General features: G+C 35.5%; 1 protein-coding gene and 1 long non-coding RNA gene across 3 annotated transcripts in view; one reads left to right on the plus strand and one right to left on the minus strand.

Moving 5' to 3' along the window:
* The window catches only part of LOC5574515 (phosphate carrier protein, mitochondrial), a 38,109-nt gene that overhangs the window by 2,455 nt on the left and 15,418 nt on the right, over positions 1 to 20,236 (minus strand). For both annotated transcript variants that reach the window (XM_021852477.1, XM_021852478.1), the window contains exon 2: positions 15,174 to 15,622. In XM_021852477.1, the coding sequence (XP_021708169.1) occupies positions 15,174 to 15,539 (366 nt within the window). In that variant the 5' untranslated portion in view covers positions 15,540 to 15,622. The remainder of the gene's footprint in view (positions 1 to 15,173; positions 15,623 to 20,236) is intronic.
* LOC110678894 lies at positions 15,562 to 15,920 on the plus strand. Its single transcript, XR_002502023.1, has 2 exons — positions 15,562 to 15,704; positions 15,768 to 15,920. It is a non-coding gene; the product is annotated as an uncharacterized LOC110678894 (long non-coding RNA).

Below are 20,236 nucleotides of genomic sequence, written 5' to 3' on the forward strand. Positions count from 1 at the left end.
GATCACATCCGAGATATTATTGCGTCTATGCCATATGAATTATGACGCGGCTTTAAGCAAAAAGTGCCAAAATGTGATACCACCACTACAGGTTACGCCTTTGGTTTCCATCATATGGGCTAATGGATTATGCCCTCCCATCGCGGCAAGGTCGCATAACCAAGGGGAGGGGATTTCGATTATTGAATTATCATTGATACTTGTAATTAAACTCAAAAACTTTTGTTTACATCGTGTTTAGAAAACACCCGTTCAGGGTAAACAAAATGTAAACAAACACCGTAAGAATTGAAAAAGTTTTATCTGTCGCAACTTTTCAACTATTCGTTTTTTCTAGGTATGCACAGATACTAATCGAGAGTGAAAGAGTCATTCTTTGAAATGGTGAAGACCAAATGTGAATTGATTCACACAGCAAAGATTTCTGGAGGGACAAAGTAGGACCTGCACAATTGTGCTGGTGCCGGCACTTACCCGGTCGATGCTCGTTGTGGACTACTAATTTTCATTTTCAGTATTTTGATCAAGTTAAGTGGTTGAATCTGGTTCTAATGTCCACAATAGTGCTTAATATTGTATTGAAACATGAATGAGTGATTACATACGAATCATAAAAATTATGTACCGTACAAAAACTGATTCTATAACATTCCCCAGAAAACCATTCCCCCGAAACCCATTCCCCAGAATTCCATTCCCCAGAATCTCATTCCCCAGAATGTACCATTCCCCAGAGTTTCACTCCCCAGAATGAACCATTCCCCAGAAAACCAATCCCCAGAATGGACCATTCCCCAGAAAATTATATACCTACTTTAAAGTTTTGAAATAATCTATTTAAAAAACTTGAAAATTAAACTGCATACAAAGTTGTTTACAAGTACATGAGAAGATTAGCATAGGTGCTGCTAGTTATGAACACTTTACGCATAATTCAAATTTCATTTGCAAATGAACTATCACAGTACTTTCACTTTTATTGGCACTTATGAAGAATGATAGATCAGTCTATGGGGAAACACAATATCCAATATTTATTTAAAAGAATATACAACTCATCACTACTCTGCACAAAATAGAGCTACCGTAATCCGGGGTAACATTGATCGGGATGACTCATCTTGTTAAACGTTCAAATAAAGATTTATTGATGAAACATTTTCGAACCATGAATGGTGCCTCTCTTTCGTATATTCATAAGCTAATGATAATTAAGGTTTTTGTCAAAATTGCGTTTAGTTCATGCGCAAATTTGTCAACTTTTTGAAACAATGATTTCTATCATTTTCACTGACACTACCGAAAATTCATGTCTCACATGAGTTCTGCAGACGATGTGATCAAGGAAAATGCGGGTGTTACTAAAAATGGCATCGCCGAAAACGATTCCGTTGTCAAATCTTTCATAAGTTTATTCAATTAGGCAACATTAACTAATTACTATTACGAATGTAGAATTTCCTGAGGAAATTGCCTAGTTTAGGCGTATTACGCGGTTCAAGGTGTTTTTAATTTTGAAATAACTCAAAAAGTAAATGACTTGTAACAGTTTGGTCTTCATATTCGGCTTCAGGGGCCCTGATTTTAGTAAGTAACGACATTTCCAATATTAGCGAACGTTGTTTACTTGGGTGATCAATGTTACCCCGTATCAGCTGAATCAAAAAATCACTTAAAACATTTATTTAAACATAATTAAATCTTTCGAAAAACAAAATAAAGTACATAGCTAGGAGCGGTGGGTGCCAGTACTTGTTTTAAAAATATGAAACTTGTAACATTTGTATTGTGAAATGAAAAAATTAGGAAAAACTAAAAAAAAATGATCAATGTTACCCGGATTACGGTACACCCTTCTTTCGGTATAGTAGTTTCCAAATGTATAATTTCACATGTATGTCCAATTTTTATCAAATGTAGTGATGTATGCAGCTTTTCATCAATGTTTTAAGAAGGTGCATCATCTCTTACTTTTTAGGACTAAACCGATTAGAATAAAGACGTTCGTAGTATCATATTATACGTTTCCGATATAATGATTACGTAAACTCGGTAGAATAAAAACTTACTATTCTGCACATTAAAATGATACGCCCTTCTTGCGTCAAGTCTAAATTACAAATGACTTGTTTAATTTTGCACAAAATAGTGATACACCCTTCTTTCAGTCTTATCCTGTTGACGATATAGACAAAATTTTCCGTAAGGATACCAAATGACAAGAAGGCATTTGGCATGCTTCATTAAATGATCAAGGACCATTTGATATAATGGTCATTTGGCCAATGACTATTTGGCATGACATGAAGAACATCCTTTTTGAAAAGAAGGAGCATAAGTATGGCTGGATGGCAAATGACTTTATACCAAATCATTTTATGCCAAGTGACCTTATGCTATATGGGCTCTCCATCGATATATTTTGCCTATATCATTAATGAGAAGTAGGGGGGTCCGTAGCCTTGAGGTTACGCTTTCGCTTCATAAGCGGAAGGTCATGGATTCAATTCCCAGCCCCTCCAAAAAATAACCCGTCCAGCCACCAGAAGACGCCGCACGGAGGACCGTGCATAGGGGAGCACATTCATCCTCCGTCAGTATCAGATGGTGACTGAGACAAATTGACCCACTTCGCAGGCAGCTAGCCTCAAAACGACTCAGGACCACGGCAAAACGAACCACCGCAAGAGCAATGAACTATGGCTTATGGAAATCGATTGGACCAACAGCAGAGCACTCTCCTACCTGCTCGGTGTGAGAGCAAAAGAGCAGAAGAGAGTGAAAGCAGATGTAAATATAGATTAGTTAAAAATAGAACTGTATCGGTAAGGAAGATACATATAAAACTGATTCCGGCACAGTAGTGGCCACGAGCACGGAGTGCCTTAAAAAAAAAAAAAATCATTAATGAGATAATACTGAAAGAAGGGTGCATCACTATATATGCAAAAATAAACATATAGTCTGTATATTTTATGGGAATGCATTAAAAGAAGGGTGTATTATTATAATATGCAAAATACTCATGAATAGGGGCATATTGGACACATTAGGTAAATGCTTATTTTACATAGAATGGAAATATCTTTCTTTGCTCTAAAATTAAATCCACCGATTCCTCCGCTTTGCTTATAAACTAATTTGAAGCTGAGAAAAAAATATAGTAGAATTTCAGAGGACAAATGAAGCAAAGCGTAAACTTTTATACCGTCAAAACGTTCATATACAATACAGATTTCGTACAGTTTATAAAGTTTTGCTGAAATATGCATATTCCCAGAGAGTAAGAGGGTGTCCATTTCGCCCCGTGTGTTCATTATGTCCCTAACCCTCCTACCTACATATTTATTTGTCACATCAGACCTTAGCCTGTCACATAAGTGATTCTTCTTCCTCTTTTCTGGCGTTACGTCCCTACTGGGACAGAGCCTGCTTCTCAGCTTAGTGTTCTTATGGGCACTTCCACAGTCATTAACTGAGAGCTTACTATGACAATGACCATTTTTGCATGCGTATATCGTGTGGCAGGTACGAAGATACTCTATGCCCTGGGAAGTCGAGAAAATTTTCAACCCGACCGGTGGGATTCGAACCCAACCCTCATCTTGGTCTTGCTGAATAGCTGCGCGTTTACCGCTACGGCTATCTGGTCCCCCACATAAGTGACTCACGCAAAGCAATAATTAAAAAAAAAGAAAAAAATGGATATTCATATAGCTTTCTGGGGAATGGTGCATTCTGGGGAATGGAATTCTGGGGAATGTTACATTCTGGGGAACGATTTTCTGGGGAATGGTTCATTCTGGGGAACGGAATTCTGGGGAATGGTTTTCTGGGGAATGGTTTTCTGGGGAATGTTATAGAATCCAAAAACTATGTAACAGAAAACTATAGCTTTGGTTTAAAACCTTCTTCTTATAAGTCCATATTTGAAAAAGATTGGGAATCACAATTATTGTCTCAAATCGCCTATAGCAAAGTTTAAGAAGCAGTAAAATTTTTGGGGAACGTTCAAAAATTACGTCAATTATTTTGGGGAAGGGGGGGGGGGGTACGAAAGTGTGACAGTGCATGTATTAGGGGCTTGGGAAAAAGCGTGATAGTGAGCATTGGGAGTATTTAGATAGACTTAAAAACAATGGACTTAATATTTGAATGACCCCTTGCTTTGATATTCTGCCAATACCATGTTGAATCAATAATCCATTTTGGTGTTCTACAATGCATGCTGGTTCAATATCTGCTATAATATTTATAAAGTTGGACAACTGGAGCTGGAAACCTTTACTTACTATTTGCTTCTGAACTTCAGAGTCTTTTAAATGGCGTACTATTGATGTATGCGGCCCATGCTGGTATTACTTGCAAAAATGTTGTTTATTATGTTGATCTACGAAATGCGTTTTAAACTGGGAAACTTTAAACTTTTTCAGTACTATAAAATACTCAACTAAAGCATTAAGCAATGTATGAAGTTCTGGAGTCTAGATTATCCACTCATTTAAAAAAAATATTGTTCCGTTTTTTTACTTTAAAAAATAAATTGAAATAAATAAATTGAAATAAAATCATAAATTAAAATCTGGACTTCATTGCCGTGCGTATAGTGTTGCAAAGTAACTAGCTGCATCGATCAAAAAAGTGTGGACTCAATTTCAACTTCAGCTCGTTTTTTTTTGTCAGGAACGTATTACCACTGTGCCATTTGGCTTTGCATGCTAGTCCGTTGATTCGTGTGATGCTCTCTTCAAAGGTCTTTATCGTACATAATGCTTTCCAGGAAACTTTCCATGGTATGGTTGACAGCTAAAAGTGCCCATGCAACCGAAACGAAAGGGGAAACAAAACTTACGAGTATGGTCAGGGATCATTAAAAATTACGTTCATCATTTAGAGGGGGGGTCAATGAAAGTATGAAAGTGCATGTATTAGGTATTGGAAAAAGCGTGACAGATGGGGGAGGAGGGGGGTCTAGAAATCCCGAAAAACAATGGACGTTATATTTGAATCGTCCCTCAGAGCTTTACATCTTCCTTTGTAATCTAACGGTCACACCGATTGCGAAACTTTAAAAACTCATGGCAAACCAAAAAACCTGCCGATCGCAGCTGTCTTATGGATTGTCTTATTAGAAGCATTGTCAGTTTCTTTATTTTCAAATCTGACAATTTCCAAATGATTGAAAACATTCGAAAAAAAATTTGATTGTTTCATGTAATGTTTCAAATAGCTGGAATATATATAACAATTTCAAAAATCAAATTCATGCTTATATATGATTAATGAACTGATTTTGACGAGGCGTATTTAAAAGGGTTTTTGAATTCCCTGTTAAATGTTAGCTATCCGTCTTAGTTCTTTCAGTCCTACAAAGTACTCAAAACCTGAGAGAGACTCGCGAAGAGGAAAAATATCAACGTCATATGCAGCCCAGATTCCCCTCTCACGAAACGTCAGATGCAGCCCACCGTTTTTATGGCTGAAAAATTGAAAAGTATTGTGCTCAAAGTAAACTGTTATTAAAAACCTCAGTCGGCGGAGCAGGTTTTTCCAAAGTTGCTGATAAATCTAAGCAGAAGATTATTTATATCTAATGTCTGCTACGTTTGCCGGCATGAAATTTCAATCAAACGGCTATTTATGATTCGATGTGATGCAAACTCAATCATTTTTTTGCTGAGAGGTTCATGTGAGGATTTGAACAGCATGCGCATAATTGGTATAAACACAAAGTGGAATAAGAAAAAAATCAGCAATCACAGAAAAAGAAGACCGTCTTCGCGAGTCTCGTCTCGGCTCAAAACTAAAATTGCAATGACGTAAATTCAATTTTAAGCAAAATACTCGATGTAAAAAATAAAATTAAGAAAATTTGATATTGGGGGCTATCTAGCCATAACAGTAAACTCAGCAAGACCATGCTGAGGGTCGTAGGTTAGAGTCCAGCCGGTCGAGGATCTTTTCGTAAAAGAAAATTTTCTCGACTTCCCTGAGCGTAGAGTATGATCGTATTACTATCTTTTCAGAACGATGGAAACAGTCGCTACCCCATTGGTTAATTATTTATTCTTTAAAGATTTACTCTTTCTTATGTCGAATAAGTACCTACATTGATTACAGGATATTCAAATATTAAGGATCACATATAAGTATATCAGGATATCCAGCAAGCTTTTCAGTTTGTACTGTTGAATTTATTTTTATACATTGATTTATTTATTTTTTTGTGCAGAGAATTTATATGGTAATACGAACATCAATTGATAAGTAAATGAGAACCGATTAAAAAACTATACCATTTAATTACAACTAGAGTTAATTGTTTTTTTAACGCGTCCCTCGCATCCTCCTTCTAACATTTGACTACATTTAGCACTTTTGATGAAAGACTCAAATATTTTTTAATGACCTAATGATTAAAACAAATCTCAAACAATTTCGACAAGTTTTGGCATTCGACGTTTTGTCTTTCGACGTTTTGTCACCCAACCGTACCTGTCACACGATATACACATGCGAAATTGGTCGATTCACAAAAAGAGCTGTCAGTTAAGGCTAAGTAACCCGTCATTCGTTTTGGCATCAATGATGACTTTTCAGCTTGCATTCCAAAGTCATAAAACTCAGTCTTGATAGTTCATATTGACTTGAAAAAGTATCATTGTACGCGCTAACATGCATAAAGTATGCTGATACTTTTTCAGCTGTGTCAGTGCAAAACCAATTGATTTTTTTTGATTCGAATTCGTGAGATGAATACGCAACAATCATCAACTACGAGTACAAATTTCAATGACGGCCTACTTCGCCTTAATAACTGTGGAAGTGCTCATGAGAAGATGAGAAGGAGGCTTCTGTAACGTCAAAAAGAAGAAGAAATTTGATGGTAATTATTTCCATTTAAAATGCGTCATTCTTGGTAATCAACGTCCAAGCTGTCGAGCAAGGGTCCAAGGGTCTCTAAAAAATAAACTTACTTTTCGAGTCTAGTACATGACTCTGATAACGGCCTTATAGTGGAGGTCAAATAACGCGTATCTGTCAAAAGATACACACTCTAGTGGAATTAAATGGTACAGTACTAAATTCGGTTCTCATATATTTATAAGTATTCCACTAAACAATTCGAAGGTTTATGATTATTTTCAATTTTGAATTTTATTTTATACATTATTTTTGAGAAAAAATCTTATTTAATTTCTGAGGATATAAACAAACATAGCAAAACCACGATGGTTTGGTGGAGACTATTAGTTTTCACACATGTATGTTTACCCATTTTTCTATGACGTAGACTAGTTCTTGAATTATAGCGATAAATGTCATCGTCACCTAATGCTTTGAATCTTAGAGAGAATATGAAATATTTTTATATCTCGTACATTGTTTTCGATCCATTTATAAAATAAATCATATGTATTAATCATATATAATTAAAATACATAAAAAAAAAATCTGAATTTTTGAGTCACCCTATTCCACGAAAGAGCACCCTAATGACGAAATAAAAAAATACGGGTCCAATTTTTTTAAAAAAGGCATGACTAGAACAATTTTTAAAAATAAACAAAAAAAAATTTTTTTTCGAACATCGACCGCCTTGGGGACGGACCAGCACAATTGTGCTGGTCTGAATTTGACCCTAAAAAGTTCATAGATTGATAGAATAGCCAAAATAAAGAAAGTTTTGTTCTACGAGATGATGAGTTTATAAGGTAAATTTTGAAATAATCACTCAAATATGGTCCGTCCCGAAAGGGATATGGACTCTGACCATTACCTGATTATGGAAAAATCAATCATCAATTTTAGCGTTACGTAATAAATTGATGCCGCCAAAGACCTGGTGCTGAAGCTTTAAATCTTGACATCAAATTGAGGTCATTGAACAGTACATCTGGTCAAATGACTGGAAATAAGTTGTATTGCCAATGAAACTTGGTCAATGAATGAGTCGAGTGTTACGAATTCTAAGCCGATTTAGAATCTTATGAATTCTGATCTTGTGATTGGGGTTAACTCATGTGTAGTGTTCTCACTCAATCTGCGCAAAAGACCTCTCGGTTATTATATTAGGTAGCATCCCATACTATACGAAAGGTCTGATATTAGTTTAGTACCTCTATGTACATTGTGTAATCCGCCTAGTTGCAGACAGACAACTCATGGTATATGAGGACACTTATGGCTTATAACAGAGCCGTAGACCTCGAGTGGGAATATTCCACGTTGATCCAGCCATCTACGGTACTTCCAGGCATACCAGAACCTAACTAGGTAATAAAGAGCCAATGAGCCATCAGAAAAGAGGATATGTCTCTTTTTACTTCTCCATAAGCAGCTTTAGCTATGTCCGGTTTGCCTTCAGGTTCGCACAGCTCTTCCACTTTCCAGTCTACGTTCTACTCTTCAGGTACCTTAGGTCGCAGACTCTGTTCCACATTCGAGACAATGTGCGCATAGAAGGCACTCTCTCGAGGACCCGCCTGGTCTGGATCTATCCCGTTTGACAAAATGCCATAAGTCATTTGGCATAAAGGCATTTGGGACAAAGGTCGTTTGGCATAATAGCCGTTTGGCAGAATTTTTTTTTTTTTTTTAATTCTTTATTTGAGTGTATTTTAACGCACGAGGGCTAGTTCTACACTATTTGGCAGAATTGTGAAAAACATTGAATTTTATCAAATTCCTTCTATTGATTAAGCAAATGAGTGTTGATAAACTGGTCACGATCGTACATTCCGTTGTCAGTTATCGGTAAGACATACTTACAATTTTCATTTTTCAAGGAAACCAATATCCAATGAAGCTTTTTTTCTATTTATATCAAATACAGGGTGTTCATTCAAAACCAATAGGGCAACGGCTGTTTACATCAAATGTTTATCAAATGCTAACAGCTAACGCCACAGGCAAAAAGTATAGACAACAACCTTTCGATCATTCAATTTCTCTCACTGGCCGCCGAGTGACAACACTGATTTCTACGTTCGATTTTAAAATTTATCAAACTTCCCTCTAAATCGCATGAAAGAATGGTAGTCGAGAACTGTCAAAACGTATAGATAATACTTAAAAACGTAAATAACTTGCAATTAGGAAACTGGATCGAAAAAGTAGTGATTAGAAATCAAACGTAATCACTTTTTGTATTTAGTTCATCTCGCGTGGTGCTTTCTTTGTTTCAGGATTTCGTTTTTACTATCACTGAAAAAGAGCCATCTTCAATTTTAAATATCGCCCTGTTATCCAATACCCGGATTTTTGTCAGTTGCTCAAAATATTAACAAACTTGTGGCAAAATGATCTTTGGACTTGATGTTTTAGTATATTTCTCATACAAATTTGGAGGACTTGAACTAATTTATTTATGAACTTTTTTTAATCATATTTATAAAATGCTAAAAGCTTCAAACGGTTAAAATTTCGAAAACGTTTTGGACAAACAGACATAAACTATTTGTTGGAATATCTGAAGACCGTCCACCCACTAGAACTCATAGAAAGTTCAGAGAGAATTTGGAATTATATGAACTAATTTTCTGCTGTATTATATCTTAAGGAATTAAAATATTGTCTTAGCTTTTTTCGCGACATGGTCAATTTCTGTGCAATGCTGATTATAAAGAGACATCATTCGATTCATTGGGCCGAATATTGCATAGTTAGTTCGATGATTATTTGATAGATAATAATGATTAATCTCTTACGTTCTGAGAATGTCTTTGGAACTGTGCGTAAGACATGGCTTTTCTTGAGAAATTCTTGATCTGGTGGAACTCGTGTTGAATCCAATGAGAGATTAACAGAAACAATATTCCCAAATACATTTTTTGTTCTCATATGAAGTTGACTAACACTTTTGGCATACATCCTAAATTGCATCTTCCAAGAATCAATCAATCAAAAATCTGGATAAGAATCCCTAAAAGCCCTCGCTATTTATTTATCCATCAAAGAGCTTGTCATGAATTCATGAAAGAATAACTATTCAAGAAATTTGTTGGAGATGATAAAAAGAAAAATCTCTTCAGGGGCACCATAAGACCTTTATTATAGATCAAGGACTACTCCCATTAGTAATAGGCTACATCAAGAATCAGTATCAAGAATAACCACAGAAATCATCCTAACTTAATTCTTAATTAATCTGACCATGATGTCTTATTCTGATAACTATGGCATCTGAATCAAGTGTTGTCGAAAATCAACAGAGCTCTGAAGCTACCAATAATAATAAGAAGAACACTCAAATTAGAATCACAAGGCTGGTAACGAAAGAGCTTTTCCACTATTACTGAGTGTCGAAAAAATGGGAAATTTAATAACAACAAGCTTCAATAAAAGGGACCAACAGCATCAAAAAGAACATAAAGAGGCAAAACAGAAAACATAAATACTACAAGCGTTCCTCAGATAACCCCACCAGACATTTATCTGAGGGTACCGTTATCCAGGGTTAAATGTAGTTACTGAAGTGAATTTGGTCAGGTCGGTACCAAATAGCAATTATTTCCAAGGATGCTGAATGTCTCGTTGGCATCGCAGACATTCCATGTTTTCTAGTTAAAAGATGTTAATTGATCATTTCAAACCATTTTGATTTTAAAAACGTCGCTTATGTTTATATATATATATATATATATATATATATATATATATATATATATATATATATATATATATATATATATATATATATATATATATATATATATATATATATATATATATATATCTTCTTCTTCTTGGCATTAACGTCCCCACTGGGACAGAGCCTGCTTCTCAGCTTAGTGTTCTTATGAGCACTTCCACAGTTATTAACTGAGAGCTTTCTATGCCAAAGTTGCCATTTTCGCATTCGTATATCGTGTGGCAGGTACGATTATACTCTATGCCCAGGGAAGTCAAGGAAATTTCCATAACGAAAAGATCCTGGACCGACCGGGAATTGAACCCAGACACCTTCAGCATGGCTTTGCTTTGTAGCCGCGGACTCTAACCACTCGGCTAAGGAAGGCCCCATATATATATATAGATATATATATATATATATATATATATATATATATATATATATATATATATATATATATATATATACATATATATATATATATATATATATATATATATATATATATATATATATATATATATATATATATATATATATATATATATATTCACAGTTTTCCACTTTACGAAACTTCTATTTTTTTAGTGGCTCCTCTTGACATTACGATGAGTATTTTCATGATTTTATCCAGGAACTTCATCAGAAATCAATTAAGGTTATGGTTATAGTTCCCTTTAGTAAGCATTACTCCAAAGACTTGAAGTGCTTTAATACTTTCACTTTACCCAGCATGTTTTTACTAAGGATAACTGCTGAAATTACTATTTAGATTTCTCCAGGGATTGGCTTCAAGGATTCTTTCGGGAATGTTTCTGAAGATTCCTTCAGAAATAGCTCAATCAAGCTCTCAGACTTCCAAAAAATCATTCATTGATTTATCCACTGAACATCCTTAGATTTCCCCAAAGGTTCCCATTCTGGATTACCTTATGGAATTTAATCAGAAATTATTCTGAAGATCTACAATTATTGCTGTGATTACTTCTTGAAGTTTTTCAGGCATCTTCCCACAGATTTTTTCTAGAAATTTCTAATGGGTTTCTCCGAAGATCTCTGTTTAGGATTACAGTTAACAACTTCTCAAAGAACATCTCCAGAAATTACTTTAGGAATTTGTTTAGAAATTTCTCCAGAGATGTTTCCAAAGGTGCATTTTTTTATTCTTGCTGGGATTTGGCGATAAATTCAATAAGTATATCTCTCACTTCCTTAAGAAAAAAAGAAGTTCATCAAAGATGTTCGTTTAGAATAACTTTACAATTTTAAGCGGGAATTGATGCTAGATACTTCCAACAATTATCTTAGTTTTTTTTTCAGAGCTTTCCTAAGATTACTTTAGAAACTTTTCGAAAGGGTCATCGAGAAGATTATTCAGGAATAATCCCATAATAATAAATCTTCGAGCTGTTTAGTAGAATACCTATAAGTAGATGAAAAAACCGAATTTAGTACTATACCATTTAATTCCACTAGAGTTTGTATCCTTTGACAGATACGCGTATTTCGACCTCAACTGTAAGGCCGTCTTCAGTGTCGTGTACTAGACTCGACTTTTAGTAGTCTAGTACACGACACTGAAGACGGCCTTACAGTTGAGGTCGAAATACGCGTATCTGTCAAAGGATACAAACTCTAGTGGAATTAAATGGTATAGTACTAAATTCGGTTTTTTCATCTACTTACTCCCATAAGTTTCTACATTCCAACAAAAAATCGCAAAGGACTACTTTTCAGAAATTATAGAAAAATATTCCCGATGAACATCCGGAAGTTATGGGGCCAGCTCGTATTATAGGCACATTTGATTCACTAAGACGCGATTTTTTTTAAAGCTCATATCTGGCCACAATATGGTCGCCTTGAAGTGATTCTTATTGCAAAATTTCAAACGCTTCGCCAGGGACAACAATGTCATGTCAAAGTGAATCATGGAGATGGAAGTGCTCAAGTATTTCGAAAGTAAATATCAGAGAATGAATGATGAACCTCCGAGGACTTCAGAAAGAAGCTCTTGTATCAAGGGTGAAGTCTTGGAAGATTCTATAAATAAGTTGCTAAAAAGGTTATTGGAAAAATTACTAAACGGAACCCCACGACAGTACGAATCCTAGTACAACCATGGGCGAAATCCTTGGAAAAATTGAACAGTAACATTTCCTGATGGATATACACAACAATTAGTTCAACCAGGACAGGCCACTCAACTAATAGTTGATTAATATTCAACATTTGTTCGGCCTAATTTTTAGCCAAGTCAAAATCTTCTGATCTTTAGTAAAGGGCATATCTATCCATTTATTTTTAGTGTTCTGGATTCTGCTCCAGAAGACCTCTTGGCTATTATGACAGGCAGCATTCCGTACACAGCGAGCAGTTTGCCAGCCTCTTTGAAGGCATTTCTTAAAAAATCCTAGTAGAGTTTTTGTATAAACCTGTACAATCCCTGTATTGATTTACCTACTTACTTTTTAATTTAATTTTTGTTAATGCTTGGAAGATTTCCAGGAGGAATCGCTGGAGTTATTACTAACAAAAACCTAGAAAAAAATCCAGTAAAACAACTGCAAAGAATATTTTAAGCAATCTGTTTGAAAATGGCTGGAAGAATTATAGGGAAAGTAGGAATAGCGATTCGTGGAGTATTAGTAGCATTTACCGGATAAATCCTCAAACATTTTTAAATCCTATAATAAACCTTTGTATGTTGTTCTTGAAGAATGTCTGTAGGAATCTTTGTTTGATCATCTGGAGTAACTACTGGAAAAAATAGTGGAAGAATTTCTTAAGGAAATCCCTGGATGGAGTCTTGGGATAATACCTAGGAGTATTTTTTGAAAAACTATGTGGAAATTAATGGAGGACTAACATTCTTTTGAACATCCTTTGAGAAATTCCTGAGAGGACTCGCGACGAACGTTTAAAAATAAATGATAGGAGGAATTCGGAATTATTGAAAGAATTCCTAAATCTCTTCTTCTAGAAATTGGTAAATAAATTATTCAGGAACCAGTGGTGACCAAGATTTTTCATTTAAATTTACAAATATTACATGTTCCGAAAAATCTTCCAAGAATACTTGAACTAAAAATATGGTTCTAGAAAATTTACAGAAAATAACTAAAAATAGACTTTTTAGAGATTTACATTAGGTTAATGGTTAAGTCTCTTAAAAAAGACCAGCTACCAGTCCTGGAGTGACATGAAACGACACTTTATGGGATATTTTATATTACCGCTCTCTTCCCTATGGATGATTCCATATTCATCAGGTGAATCCATTAGTTAATTAACTATTTCAAAAGTAAAATTGTTGATACACGATCAGTTTACTATTGGACAACTAAAAAATACAATAATTTCGATAAATATAACCCATTTACAACATTGTTTGTTCAAGAGAGTTTATAAAACTTTTTTTTTTGGCAAAGAAACAGTCGATCGAAGTCATTGGAAAGAAAGGATTAAACAATATATGATTGAATCTTGTTCCAGTTTACACCTTTCTACGTCCTCAGCAGTAAAATTGCATTCTAAGCATATGACCGGTTCGTTGAAACCAATCAACAAAGCTGGAGAAAACTGCTGCGCATTGATTACGTAACTCTTTCCAGCGGGAACCCGCACGTTCCAGTGTTTATCGCATCACCACTGAACGAATGAAGGCAACGAGAAATTTCAAGGCCAGTTTAATCTGGGTAGATTAGGTATAGGTATACTACCAGTACAGTTTCACAGCAACAGGTCCACTCACCTACACACCGTTGTACGGTACCGGTGATGGAACGTGTCTTTCTTGGAAGTTCTACTAACATCCACATTACTTCAGAAGCTTACTATCATTACTCAGTCGCTGCTGTTAGTATAAGTGTAAGTGACTGAATTGAAATCTAGCTGATTGGAGCGCCACCCAGTCACGCTTATTCCATTGCGAGCATCTGGAACGATATAGCATTGCGATAATTGCTGCGTGATGCGCCAAGACTATATCAATGACGCGCGCATGATAATTTCATTATCAAGTTCACCATCGTCATATCATGTGATGCACCGACGAAAATTTGAATCCAGCGTCAGCTGATACAGAGTGAGATACCCTGACACGCTCAAAGAGATAAAATACCGGCAGTATCCCGATGTGAAATTGATAACGAATTTTATTTTTCCTAATATAACAGTTATCGATAACCATTTTCTGGATCATATTTTGTAGAATAAAAACATAAGAATAATATTCCAATGAAAAGCGCTCACCAAACTGATTTTTTATCCAAAGTTTGGAATCACCTCTCAGTATGATGCATGTATGTATCGTGGAAAAGTTTAGTTAACTAAATAAGTCAATAAACTAAACTTTGTTAACTAAATAAGTTTTGATTTGATATAAGTTATTATTCTCTTTACATTCATACAATACACATATTATCAATCATAAAATAAATGAAAAAGATTAGATCACGACATCAAAATAAGTTTTCCTTTAGCTTTCTTTCCTTGCTCGGGTATAAATAATCACGTGCTCAAAAACTGCACTCACCTGTGCCGAGTATCCGAAGAAGGTCGGAGCCCATCCCTTGGCCAGACCGCGGGCGCCCTCCTCGGCGACGGTGACCTTGAAGCCGTGGAACAGATTCTTGTACTTGGCGGCATCGACCTGCAGACGGCACTTGACCAAATCCAGCGGCACAACAGCGGTATGGGTCAAACCGCACGACAGGATACCTCCGAGGGCGCACAGTCCGAAGAATTCGTTGGATCCGAACTCGACCTCCTTGGTGGAGGCGGCCTGGATGGTACGGTCACCCGAGGGCACCAGCGATTTCTCACTGGCATCGCACTGGGCCCGACTGAAGGGGGCCTTGAAGGGCGAATTGCGCGCGGCGTCCATCAGGGCGGAGAACATTGTGGGAGGCGAGTGATGTGACGGGTGCTGGTCGTGGACAAAGACTGATTCCTCTCGGTCCGGTGTATCACACAGGCTGCGGACTGGATGTCGATGGCCAGGGGAAGAAGAACGATGGGCGCGTGCGTTCGTGTTGTTGAATCGATTCGATGACGAGTGGTGGTGGTAATGTTGCAACAACATGGAAAGAAATTTAAAAATAAATATTTATTCTTTGTATACCGATAGGCTGCGAGCATGGTTCTGGTGATTGGAAGTGAGAAAACATAGAAATGATATTGCGGCGCTATTTGGGACTGTCACCTCAGAACTTCTACGCGGTCATTTAATAACATGCAAATTAATACAGTCATAATAAAGTTGTGTTGAGAATACGACATTGATCTTCTTGAAGGATCTTCTACAGTCAACTCTTCATAACTCGCAATGGACCATCGATCCAAGGTAGCTTCGAGTTAGCCATGAAAACCATTTTTCAATACTCGATATCGAGATACGGAATATCGAGTAACGGTGCGGCCATAGTAACGCGTCCGCGTCCGCGAACGCGATGCGATCAAAGGATTTCCTGTTGTTGATATTCTGCTTTGCGGGCTCGCACACGTGCACGCATCGCAAGACACGTTTACTATGGCAGCACCCTAAGGGAGAGGTGGCCATTGAAATTCAAATTTCAAGTTCCAGCTTTGTTCTCGGTTTTCACGATACAGTGAAACCTCCATGAGTCGATGTTCCATGACTCGATGGAACCACACTAAAATTAAAATTTCATGGTTACTATGATGGTCCCCTCAAGCAGCTTTCCAAGTTATTTGTTCCATTACTCGATATTTCCATGAGTCGATGGTCCCTTCAGATATCGACTCATGGAGGTTTGACTGTATAATCATCAATTGTTTGCCGGATTTATAACAATCCAATTTTTTGAATTACAGTAAAAACTCCATGAGTCGATGTTCCAAGACTAATTAAAAAATATTAGAAACAAAAAATCATGATTGCTATGATGGTTCCTCCGAACAGGTATCCAAAGATTTTCTGTTCCATGGCTCGATATTTCTATGAGTCAATGGTCCCTACAATATCGACTGTATTTAAAATTCCGATACCTATCTCATCTGTGTTTTTTTGTGTAATAATGAAACAAGAAAGCTGTAAAATGTCAACTAGTCACTTCTTGCATTGCACAGTGGTCCAGGAATCAGTTTTACGCGGAAAGATGCATTTTGAGCTTTAGAATGAAACATTAGACAAAAACGGTCTTCTACAAAATTGTTTGTATTAGTTAAGCCCTTTGTTTGGTGTTATTGAAAATTAGGGTGGACCACATTTTCATAGAAATTGTGTAACTAACTTTCTTATTTGTAGAAATTATATTATACATGCTTCAGCAAAGTTGTAGACCATTCAATTTCAAGCAACTTTGCCAAAAAAAGTTTTTTTGTATCTCTTAAATTGACCGATTTAGAGCTTTTTTCCTGCAGTGGCATAGGGTGGTCCGAACAAAACTGGTTTTCTGGCTCTAGAGTTTTCAATTCAAATTTCTCATCAAAGTAGTCTATGAGACACTTTTAAAGCTTTAAAAAATGCGTAATTTGGTGAGTGAAGAAACTCGCTATCTCCTTTTGTTTAGGAGTTATTGTTGTTTTTCTCTCAAAAACATGCCTACTTTGATTGTGAATATCTCTGATTGGGGCAAACATAAAAAATATCTTTTGACGGCATTCAAAAGACAAAATGAAATTGTACATTATATCAAAAAATTACAGATGTGTTATTTATGTAACTCTAATAAAATGCCTTGAAAAACAAAGGATTTCAAGCAGAAAAACTTCAATAACTTTTGAACTAAAATAGATATCATCAATATTTTTGCATGAAAATTTGCGTTTTTTCATGTTCTTAAAGTCGTTCATAGACGACTTTGACGAGTAATCTGAAATAAGAAAGATAGGGCTCTAAAACTATTTTGAAGATTTTCATAGTATGTATTTTTTTATTATTTTGAATTTTGAGCCTGAAAATGAAATTTTAGACAAAAATGATCTTCTACAAAATTGTTTCTAAAAATATAAGCTTTCATACTGTGTCATTTGAAACTAGGGTGGTCCACAATATCACACATATCATATAACCATTTTTTTTTATTTGCAAAAATACTGGTATATGCTCTTAGGCAAAGCGGTAGAGCTTGAAATTTTGATCAACTTTGCCAAAAAAAGTTTTTCTGTAGCTCAAAATTTGACCAATCTAGAGCATTTTTTCCTAATCATAGCAGGGTGGTCCAACAAAAATAAGTTTTTCAACTCTAGATTTTTTAATATTATTTTCTCGTCAAAGTCGTCTATGAACGACTTTTAGAACTTGACAAAACGCAAATTTTCATGCAAAAAGATTGTTGATATCTATTTTAATTCAAAAGTTATCAAAGTTTTTGTGATACAAAATATTTGAATTTCAAGGCATTTTATTAGAGTTACAAAAATAACACATCTATAATTTTTTGATATAATGTACAATTTCATTTTGTCTTTTAAATGCCGTCAAAAGATATTTTTTATGTTTGCCCCAATCAGAGATATTTACAATCAAAGTAGGCATGTTTTTGAGAGAAAAACAACAATAACTCCTAAACGGAAGAAGATAGCGAGTTTCTTCACTCACCAAATTGCGCATTTTTCATAGCTCTAAAAGTGTTTCATAGACTACTTTGATGAGAAATTTGAATTGAAAACTCTAGAGCCAGAAAACCAGTTTTGTTCGGACCACCCTATGTCACTGCAGGAAAAAAGCTCTAAATCGGTCAATTTAAGAGATACATAAAAACTTTTTTTGACAAAGTTGCTTGAAATTGAATGGTCTACAACTTTGCTGAAGCATGTATAATATAATTTCTACAAATAAGAAAGTTAGTTACACAATTTCTATGAAAATGTGGTCCACCCTAATTTTCAATAACACCAAACAAAGGGCTTAACTAATACAAACAACTTTGTAGAAGACCGTTTTTGTCTAATGTTTCATTCTAAAGCTCAAAATGCATCTTTCCGCGTAAAACTGATTCCTGGACCATAGTGCATTGCAAAACAAAGGTTTGATTAACATTCAATCATCTTTGTATGATTAGTTGACTAATGGAATATGTATAAAAGGTTTCTTTCAATGAAGACATTTGAAAAATAAAAATTCTTCGGGATGTACAATGTCCGGTCGATTTTGGCAACATACCAAAAAATTTCATGTTGCCAAAATCGAAATGTGCCAAAACTGAACGATTGTTTTTATTATTCTATTCACCAATATTGAAAAGCATCCTGGAAATACGGAATTTTCTCCCAGTATTTACTTGTCAGCGTTAATAAAGTATCCGAAATACGGAACAAATATTAAAATGGCCAGGCTCACTGCGCAGACTTGGGTTTGAAGATAATTCAAATACAATACGGCTATCAAGTTATCCACCTATGAATAATGTGATAAACGCAAATATTTGAATTTTTAATTGAAGAAACAGGGACAACCGTACCAACCGTTTCATTTCAGGGTGATAAAATCGTTGGGAGTGGCGTTGCCAAGAATGCATACTCCATGTTCACCGTTTCTTGGGATGGGACACAAGTATTTCTCCCTTGTGCCCTGGCTCAAAAGCCTTCGCTTAAGCGACTTTTCTCGCTCTCTGGAAAGACACCCACCCATAATGCAATAGTTTTAAATAAACTAAATCGACTCCAGCTCTTGATAAAAAAAACATCTTTAAAGAGTATATCGGGACAAGCTCACCAAATGATCCAAATCGATTTCGCTATTTAAAGGGGTGTCTTTCAGTTTCCTTCACCAGTGGCACCATTTGAATAGCAATTAGGAATAGAAATATAACATAACTTTTCTTTGCTTCTTCTAGAATTATTATTCAACTAATGTTCACTTTACACCACAATTATGATTTGAATTCTTTCCTAGCAGCACTACACTGTTTTCCACATATAAAAATAACTACTAAACTAGAATCACTTCCACCAGCCAAAACGACATATAGGCGTGAAATTTGATTTTTTTTCACGAAACGCTAGTCGATCAGTTTAAAACTGGCGCAGCGATAATTATAATTGTAAAAATACTAGTCAAATCAATTGATATTTTTTTCTTGCACCAATCGATTTGCAAACTCGTCAGCCGAAACGAAATTATACGCTCAAACTGAACGATTGTTTTTATTAAAACCATTATTCCCGTCTAAAGCTAGGTATGCTGTTCCGCTCAAGAAAAGTGAACATTTCTGCGGAAGAAAAGGTCAAGAAATTTTCTACAGTGAGCTACATTTGAATTGACATTTCTTTTCAATTGCGTACTGCGATCAAAGAAAAATGCTTTTCTTGATCATTTCTTGCATGAACTTTCCCACGCATCGAGATAGGCGTTTAATTTTCTGTTGAAGTGCATACTTCCCATAATGATCAAGATTTAAATTAATCTATTTTGAACAAAGTAGGCCTCAAAAGGCCCTCAGAAACATTGAGACAGAGACGAATAATTGAGATTAACCCTCTAATACCCAAATTTTTATTTACGATCTAAATATAATTTTCAGTTACCGGGTAACACCGTTGGTTTGACCACATTTAATCTGAATACTTTTTAATCTGTACCCCGCTAATTTGCACATCGTTCAGATTAAAAAAATCAGAGGTGTGTACAAG

This window comes from Aedes aegypti, chromosome 3, assembly GCF_002204515.2.
Source record: "Aedes aegypti strain LVP_AGWG chromosome 3, AaegL5.0 Primary Assembly, whole genome shotgun sequence".
Lineage (NCBI taxonomy): Eukaryota > Metazoa > Arthropoda > Insecta > Diptera > Culicidae > Aedes > Aedes aegypti.